This window comes from Hermetia illucens, chromosome 1 (assembly GCF_905115235.1).
Source record: "Hermetia illucens chromosome 1, iHerIll2.2.curated.20191125, whole genome shotgun sequence".
NCBI lineage: Eukaryota > Metazoa > Arthropoda > Insecta > Diptera > Stratiomyidae > Hermetia > Hermetia illucens.
In genome coordinates this window covers 161,334,634-161,344,357 of record NC_051849.1, presented here as the reverse complement: position 1 = coordinate 161,344,357, position 9,724 = coordinate 161,334,634, and the positions used below count along the sequence as shown (strand labels likewise).

The 9,724-nt window shown below is 43.8% G+C and overlaps 1 protein-coding gene across 1 annotated transcript; it reads right to left on the bottom strand.

Moving 5' to 3' along the window:
- Nucleotides 1-1,518: 1,518 nt before the first annotated feature.
- On the bottom strand, nt 1,519-9,724 carry LOC119661775 (antigen 5 like allergen Cul n 1-like). Its single transcript, XM_038071251.1, has 5 exons — nt 9,480-9,724; nt 9,160-9,342; nt 8,863-9,089; nt 1,716-1,948; nt 1,519-1,655 (listed from the first exon to the last, which is right to left on the bottom strand). Exons 1-5 carry the CDS (start codon nt 9,618-9,620, stop codon nt 1,627-1,629), a joined length of 813 nt encoding a protein of 270 aa, XP_037927179.1. The 5' UTR covers nt 9,621-9,724; the 3' UTR covers nt 1,519-1,626.

The window sequence follows — 9,724 nt, the reverse complement described above, 5'->3', positions numbered from 1 at the left end:
TCTGTGTTTATATTGAGAATTTCGGAAAAAGGAGATTAATTCATGATCACTACTATCGGGGGAGGGTCTGAGCTTCAAAGCCGTATATAGGTTCGAGGGTCCGAGTGCCAGGAAATTTGCTGAGAATTTCGCAAAAAGAAGCTGAATTCGTGATCATTACTTTCGGGGGAGGGTCTGAGCTTCAAAATGGTGTATAGGTTAGGGGCCCGAGTGCCAGGAAATTTGCTGAGAATTTCGGAAAACGAAGCTGAATTCGTGGTCACTACAATCGGGGGAGAGTCTGAGCTTGAAAATGGTACATAGTTTGAGGGGTCTGGGTGCCAGCAAAGTTGCTGAAATTTGAAGGAATCTTGGGAGTAACTTTAAACGCTTATACCACCGTTAATATTAGGAATTTCGCGTAATGGGTTTTGATTCGTGATCACTTTTACAGATGAGAATTATACCTTTGGAATGGTGTACAATTTCCGGTGTCTAGGTATTGCGAAAACGGCCGGAATTTTACGGATCCTTTGAAAAACTTTAAACTTTAAACTCTCCGTCCATATTCAGAATTTCGATAGAAGGAGCTTAATTTAAGCTGCAAGACGTAATGGGTTTGCTTATTTGGTGGTGGTGGTTGGAAAATGGCCCAAGAACACCGTCTACCTTTTTCTGCTTTCTAATTGCATATTACCATAAATGCAGCTTTTTCAAACCCTTTTTAGAGTTTTATGTAAAACAATGCCTTATTAGAATCAGGTGTCTGTCAATCACACGCACTTTCCTCATTAGACATTAGATTTGACGAAAAGCGGCAACAGTGAATGTCCACGTATGCCGTGAGCTACATCGTTCTGTGTGGAACTTAAGGAGGGAGGGTGTAAAATTTATTTTTGCCAGTCATGTGGAATATGAAATGAAGGGCCTCGATGTGTGTGTGCTTTTTAGTGCTGACCTTAGTTTTAATATTTAAGGCAAAAGGGCGAGGTCGAGAGGTGGAGCCCACTCTCAGAGCTTACCGTATCGAAAAATCAGCAAAAAATTGTGAAGAGCCGCTACATTTGACCTAGCCTACGAAATACTCTCCATACGAATATCTATATCTGTTCAAGTAAATTTGTAATTGACTATAAAGCCCACTGAAATTAAACCTAGAATCGTGAGGTTTCGCAGTCATGTATTAGCTATAATCAGATTATTACTAACAAAGTTATAGTAGGTCAAAATTATCGCTTCAGAGCAAATTCTGAAACTTTGAATGTGGATGTCACGCTTAATTAGATATTCTGACCTTCTAGGTACAAACCGGATCCTCTTAAATATGTTCCGGTGGCTGAGGTGGTTGGAGTGCTGTACTGTCATAGCGAGGGATCGTGATTCACTGGTGGCAGAGGAACTTGTTATAATGACTGGATTTCGGATATCAGTCGACTTAGTTCTCGATGAGAGTACCTGAATCAGATCAGGGAGATAATTCGCTGCCAGCGCAAAGCTGACTACATTGCCTTCTAGAGTAAATTAACTCATTAAGTCAACCTTATGAACGATCATTTATTACTCTTACGTAAAAAATAGTATATTACTGTACTTAATTTAGAGTTTATTTTTGGCAAGAATATTGCTGGTATAGTAAAATTGATCCCACTATGATGACCAAGAAAAATCAGAAGGCGCTAGAAATAAAATGGAAAACGGTTAAAAGGATTCAAGTTCAGAAAAATTATAGATATTACCGCATAAGCAATTATAACGTGAGCTTTTCTTTGATTTAACGAAATCACACTTCTGGGCCGGATTGGAGCTGTTCGTATAAACTTTGTGGCCAAAAACCTTTGAAAAGGAATAGTTGCACGCATAGATATATTTTGCCTGTTGCATCTTCTTTTGCTCACAGCGTGCGAACGCACATCCTACATGGGTGACACGATCAGCGACTACCTGGAGAAAGTGGCTTATTCCAGGTGTGCTTGAAAAGAATATAAAAATGTAGCATATAGATGTATGTAATTATTGATCGAAAAGCAGAACCCAAATATATTATATCTCGACAAAGTTAGAACATATTGCCTGGACACTTTCGAAGCATTTGTCTGTTAACAACAGTCTAAGACGGAGGATGTTTTACCATGCATTGCTTTCGACCTGGACCTAGCAGAACTGATGCATGTACTTAAGATGTTCCCTTCAAGCTGTCCCAATTGTTCACCTATATTAAAAATATCGACATAATGGGGATGATCACCCGGAATATACAAAACTGTTGGTTGCCAACAGAACCACTAGCTCCACATTTTAAGAATGAACCGGCAGAAGAATTTTTAGCCCCGCTAAGAAAATAAACAACATATACATAACATATACAATGAAAAAATTCGGGCATATTCTTACCGCTTTGGGTGTGACACCTCCCTATATTGCCCGACATGTGATGTGATTGATATATGATAAGGATGTGTAACATTTTGTTTTTAACTGCCCGAGATTCGATGCATACAGGGCGGAAGTGGAAATTATCGCCGGGTCGCATTTGTCACCCGAGAATATCATGGCTGTGCAAAAACTAACGAGGGAGAACACAATATGCTAAGGAAAGAAGAACCTCGGAGGAAGATGATAAGTACCAACAGGAGCCCAGTTCTGAACTGGTCCTGTTCAGTGACGTAACACTAAAATGTCAGTCGCGCGGGGTATGCGAAGGAGAAGGAAGTGCCTTTAGTGAGTAAAAGTCTCATATAACCGTATCGCAGGAGCCAATGATAGGTTTTGAACCTTTACACCTCCCAATGCAAAAAAAGACAGACAGTAAACCGATAAATAGACGTGAAATAGAAGTGTTAAGGAAGAAGAAAGAGCTGACTCCGTTCGGCCGCAGCACGAAATTGCGTCGCTCAGTGCAACGTCCAGCGAAAGGGGCATCGAGGTCTGTATCCGATATGACACAGGAATGCCCAAATAACGAGGAAGCCTTTCAAGATTATGCAGCTCAAAATGCTAGGACGGCAAATCAAATACCCGGGGTTCCCTGTACTAAACAAAAATTATAATACAAATCCAAATTGATTCAGGGCCTTAGAGTATATTAGAGCACCTCATTCAAGACCATAATGAACACTACAGTATACTGTAGGAGGCAATGTGGTCAGCATTGCGCTCACCCGGGACTATAATGCTAATAAGACGTAAGTACTCATTCACAGCTGACAGCCCAGTGCTCTAACAACTTGAGCCATTCGGACACACCGGAGAAAACCAATGAAAATCGCTAGACCTGAGCATGTTAATTCAGGCATGAACCGAGTGAAAATGCAGTTGGCTTTCCTAACTGGAGCCAAACAGGAAAGGCTCAGCAGGAAATGCGCGGCAATGGTGAAGCGTATACGGTTGAAAATGTCCCTCCAGAAGAACGTCAGCAAAGGCATCAAAAACGAGCTGATGGAATAGCAGCGGATCACGGATAGCCCGCTGCAAAACGAACTGGGTAGTAGAAAAAGGAAGACGCACCTGAAGGAGATTTCATCCAAGTAGTTTCCAGGGCCAAAAAAAGGCATAGAAGGACGAAAAGAGAGAATACACTACGCCATTGGAGACCCGTCTGTCCAAACACAAGGAGCCTACAAATAGACAACCAGTAATAGAAAAGACGAGGAAACGAAGAAGGCTCTACTCGACGGAAATCCGCTACAAGATGAAACTCAAAGACAATGGAGCAGATACGTCTTTCATACGGAAAACGGCAAGAATAAGTTCTACGAAACGGTCAAAGGGCTAGTGGCGAAAAGCCTATGTGCTCTCTAAAAATCCAAGCTCTTGACTGCCTTACAGAAAAATGAGAAGGGGGGGGGGCATAAAGCGTTGATATCCAAAGGTAACCAATGCCCGGGTAGGTATCGATTCTGTGAATGGTCGATTACAAAAATTTGCTGTGATGGAATTCGCCAAGCATTATGCGAGGAAACTCTTTAACGGCGAAAAAATCAAAATCCTGGTAGAAGGTGACTTTAATGCTAGGGGTCTTGAATGTGGCATGACTCAACCAAAATCCAACGGAAAACCGATGAAATTGCGAAGAGAACTAGGCTCCTAGTTTTAAATGATGGATTCACGCCAAAGTTTCGGCGCCCAGACTGCGAAGAAAGCATCCCTAAAATAACCTTTGAGTCGAAATTACAGGCATCCTTAGTGGACAGGTGGTGAATTATAGAAAACTTCTCGACAAAGGACCACCAGTACTTCGCGTTCGAAGTAGTTGAGCCTACTTGCCGGTGTGCACCTACCCGGCGCTCCCCCTGTGCATGGAACGTTGTGGAAGGTAAATATCGAAAAATTCGACAAGCTCTTGGAAGAGGCATAGTTGTGCTGAAGGACGCTTCAGGGGATGACAGCGCTGCAACTAACACTATCATAAATTCAGTGATGAACCGGATACCGACAGGCTGTGAAGCTTTCATGCTCCGGACGGGCCCCAGCCGTGATAAACCTTCTATATACTGGTGGACGGCGGAAATTGCCGACCTACGAAACTAGTGTCATAAGCTTCACCGTTTGGCACAACGTTTACACAGCCGCGAGACGGCATACGCTATAAAGGCAGAGTATAGACCAGCAAAAGGAGACTCTGCAGCGGGGTAAATAAAAGCAAAGCTCGCGGCTACCAGAACCTAGTCAATGAGGTAAATGAGGACCCGTTGGGACTTGGCGACAAACTTGTCACCCGGAATGTCGGGGGTTTGCAGAAACCTTGCATACTAAAACCGCATTGTGCGGACATTATTCCCCAGACATCCCATACGGATTCATAGCAACGGCGCGGAAGGTGACGTGGAATGTCCCGTCTTGACAATGACAAAGCTCAAGGAAGCAGTTCTCACCATGAAAAATAAGAACGCGCCAGGTCCTGATAGTATCCCGACTAGTGTTCCGTCAACGGTCAGGCTTGCTTTTCGGGACGTTCAACGCTTGCCTGAAGGAGGGCATTTTTGCTTGTCGCCGGAAGATGGCGACACACGTGCTAATCAGAGAAGGAGGCCCTGAGCTGCCGTCTGCATACCGACCGCTGTGTATGTTCGAAAAGCTCGTGAGGAGTAGAGTCGCTGAAGCAATCGGTACTGCCAGGGATTTGTCCCAAGACAATTCGGGATCAAAGTAGAGAGTTCCACGGTGGATGCTGTTATGGAGGCCGTGGATCCAGTTCATCGAACCGAGGCACACAGCCACCGATCTCGGCGGATACTGCTTCTCATAATACTTGATGTCAGAATTGCCTTCGATTCCGCTAGGTAAATTAGAAAGCAGATTCCATGTGTCGAGCTATCTCTTGCGAATATTGAGGAATTATCTAAGAGACCGTTCCTTGTTCTATGAGAAGCTAGAGTGCTAGAGGAGAATGGAGATGAACCTCTGGAACGCTTGCTACAATAGTCTGCTAAGACTCGACATACCAGAAGAGTAGCGCCTGGTCGATTACGCAGGCGTCGTTGCGACACTTGTTGCACGCACTGTTGAACAGGCAAAGCAGGCATATTGATGCGGCGGGGAAGCGAATGGATAACTGCTCATGATTTCAGCGTTGGAAAAAAACCGAAGTAACCACCTTAACCAGAAAGAGAATCCCAACCATACATCCCATATCGATGGGCGAGTTACTACAAAATCAACACTGGTAAAATACCTTGGTTTAGCGCTCAATGCGAAGATGAGCTTCTTCGAGCAAATCAAAGCAGTAGCGGACAGGATTGCGGCTGAATTGCCAGCTAAGAGCGAATATTGGGGCGCTAATGCCCTTGACAAAGAGGTGCATCGTAAGCGCCTTGCCCAAGTGCATAGACGTGCACTGTCTCAGACCCGGTCATGATGGTAATAACATGAGTAATTCCCGTGGCCATCCTATAGCCGCAAAGAGAAGATTTAAGAGAGGTGGTTGCCCCTGACGAATGGGAACGCACGCTAAACCAATAACAACTTTTTTGGCAAAATAAGCCTAGAGGCAGATGAGCAGGGCGGCACATCCGCTACATCGAAAGCATGGTGAGATTGACTATTTTCTTGCGGAACTTCTGGGTGGACGTGGAGGTTTCCAGTCTTATCTGTGGAAGATTGGGAAGGTACAATATCCTGATTCGTTTTGGTCAGCAAGGCGGATTTGCGCTCAATATAATTCGTAGGCATGTCGTGTTTTACGAATTATATAAAGGAGCATTCAACATCTGCGAGCCGCTACGGTCACGCTGCTCCCAGGGCAGAGGTGAGGCAGCGTCTGACGATTTGCCTCTGTCCTGGTAAGAAACCGTAAAGCCGCCGTCGCTTCACTTTTTTTTCCTGATTGTATGTTCTACAATGAAATGACAGATGACGCCGATCACACCTTTTTATCCTGTGGAAAAATGGCTATCGTCGGCAGCTTTGTGCAAACACAGGGGAGTCTTCCTCCTAACAACATTGTCAGAGAGACGCTGAGCATGGAGCATGATGGAGTCATGTTGACTATTACATTTGGCATCCTCTTGTTGCAGCCCCATGCATCCGAAATGTTTCTCTAGCCCAAAGTGAGTCCAAAGGCAATCCAAGGGTAGCCCAAAGAACAGGCAATCATATTCGGCCTTAGTAACGGCTCGGCACCCGACAATCACTTTTGTCAGATATAGTTCTAGCTAGCGAAGGTAAAGCAAACACTTCTCGTAAAGGTGGGTCTGGTTCAGTTGTAGACCTGACCTTTGTTAATCTCACACTGGTACGTGATATGTCCTAACAGGTTGCGAGGACTACACCCACAGCGATCACCAAGAAATTATCTTCGAACTTTGGAGGGAACCATATGTCAAGGGAGGAGTACACCTAAAACGGAGGACGTCAGGCGAGTCTAAAAAAGCTATGGATAAGTAAACCTTTATGGAAGTGTGACTAAGCTAACCTACTAAACTGAGGAAAGAGCTCGCCGCATGTAACGCGTCCATGCCTAGGAGATGCACATTCCCCAGTAGAAAACCCAACTACCAGTGGGATAGTGAACTGGCCAGCTTTCGATCGAACCTGCCACAATCGATCAAATGCAAAAAGTGCGCTGCTATAAGAAGCCATCCAGCAAAGAATTCTGTCCGACCGGACAAACGTCGATGTTTGTCTAGAAGCGAATGAGTCAATATCAATTTCTGATGAAAATGAACACTTTAAACGGCTTTGTTTCTATTAATACTGATAACAGTTTTAATTATATTTACATACAGTTATTTCGGAGGTAAACTCTAGAGAAGTGTGTCCCGTCGGATCGGTTTGAAAAGACTACGTGCACAGTGCACGACGGCTGGAGCAGAAGAGACCGGTTCTTCTCCATGCGGTCCCTCTGCCTCCAACCAACGGCACTTTCTCACCGCTAGCTCTCCACTCCAGTGGCGAGTTCTAAAAAGCGTGGAGAGCGCCGGTGGTGCCATTTACCCACTCGCATTCGCAACATGCGAAATAAATTTCGAATGCCGCGAATCCTGCTACGCCACAAGAGCAAGAGAGAATGTTTTAAAGACCTCCGCTCGGAAACGATTATAAACTCGTGGGGGCCGCCTATAAAATTGTTATGAGACGACTCAGAAGCGGGTCATCCCCCGAAAATTACGTGCCTACCCTCTTGTTGAAAAAAAATCCAAGGGTTATTTCCCCAGCAAGAGAGGGACGCTGAGATCTTTCAGAGATTTCTGAATGTGGCGTCAATTCCGCCAGTAACCATGGATGAACTGTTGGAGATCTGCAGTAGAATAGATGACAACAGAGCTCCGGGTCTGGGCGGAATCCCGAAAGCCAGATCGGACATTTCACTGAGCTGTTCGAAGCGTGCATGTACGAGGGGATACTTCCTACAGCATGGAAGGAAAAGCTTATACTGCTACTTAAGGCTTGTAAACTTCCGAGTGAGCCATCCTTCTATAAGTTTAAATGTCTTCTATACACTATAAATGAAATGTTAGAAGGGATAATCTAAAAAATAAAGAGGCTTGCCAAATCGGCATTTACGGGTTCCATAAAGCCAAATCAACCATTGATGCCAACAAACGATTCAAGAAAAGGGTAGCACTAACAAATATTGGTGATGGCACTGAACGTCAAGAAGGCATTCATCTCGACCTATTGGAGCCTTATACAGAGGTTCCTGGCGATGTCCCCACCTGCTACAATTGTCGATAACTACTTGCAAGATCGGATGCTCTCGTATGACACCGATGATAGACCCATGGAGTGCTTTGTATCCGAGGGTATCCCAGAGGGCTCCGTACTTGGGCCACTTAATCTTCCTGTTCCGAAGGAAGTCATAGTGGCGGAATAAGCCGACGACATAGAAGTAGTTGTGGTAGCGAAGCATCTCGAGGATGCTGAACTGCACTCATGCCAAGTAATCAGTGCTATTAACACCTGGACTCGTACTTGCTGAGAAAAAAACAGAAGCGGAAAAGTCGAAAGGAAGATATCTATAAGCAGATGACGACAGCGCAGGGATCACTACCATCGGGAAATGGCTGGAGAGAAAGCTTGTGGAGATCAATTAGAATCTTACCCAGTTTACCCCCGGCCATGGAGAAGATCGTCAATATTTACTCATTGTCCGAGGTGCAACGCAATCCCGAAAGATCCAGATAACAGATTGTCACAATTCCTAAGTTTCTTGGAAGAAAGGACGAAATTAGAGTGCACTCTAGCTGATATATTGTCATTGGAAGGTTTTTTCGGTGAATGCTAGCATACCAGGAGGACTATAATGCGATTAACTTCATGATCACAACGATCTAAAGTTAACTGCACAAAGCAGAATAGGTCAATAAGGCGGTAAGGTAGTAGTAAATGTTTATAAATATAAATATTTTTTTTAATATTAGTCAATATTAATACATAGTATCTTACCCTTTCACAATTTCCACATCTTCAACGCTAGCATCTTGGTACTCGTCATACCACTCACGTACTAAGGCCTGGACCAAACTCGTGAAGTTTTCCCCAAGAAAAGCATAATGTACTGCAATATTTTGGCCGACATTATCAAACTTCGATGTAGCCCGGCATTCATCATGTTCAACAATACAAGATTGGACCATTTTCGTGGCTGTAAATTCAAGTTCCCGATCCCACTTCTGCCGCATTTGCGAAATAATTAGTGAATACCTTGATCGTTCTTTACATTCAAAGTTAATTCAAAATTACCAACTCTCTCATATAAGCTGCTGCTGGGAACCTAAGCCCATCCCTATCGGACGCTGTTCCGCAAGCCATATCGTTTCGGGCCGCATTATGCATGTTTAATATTACGTTTTGAATTGCCGTAGTCATTGGCAGAATCCAAAACTTGCTCTTCAGTTCTTCACTAGTTTCTTTTCCCTTTTTCAACTGAAAGGTTCAGTTCTCTTATAGACCATGGCATAAAACATATATATATGTAAAGACATTAAGAACTGCGAAACTTCACGAGATGGAAAAAGGACTCTAAAGAACGAGCAATCTCCGGGTTTCCAATATCTACACACCATTTGTTGCGGGTGGCAGGCAATATGCTGTTGATTCTTACAAACTTTCTTTTCAATACTGCAGTAGTCGTAGCCACACACGTTACTAAATCTAAACAACACAAGACACAGAATAATCAAGGATACATCCATTGAGGACATCTTCAATTAGAATTTATCCAATAATCGAAACACTTCAAATTAGCAAAAAAAGATTGATATTAAACGCATTTAGATAGTTTCCAATGAATACACATAATTGTCTG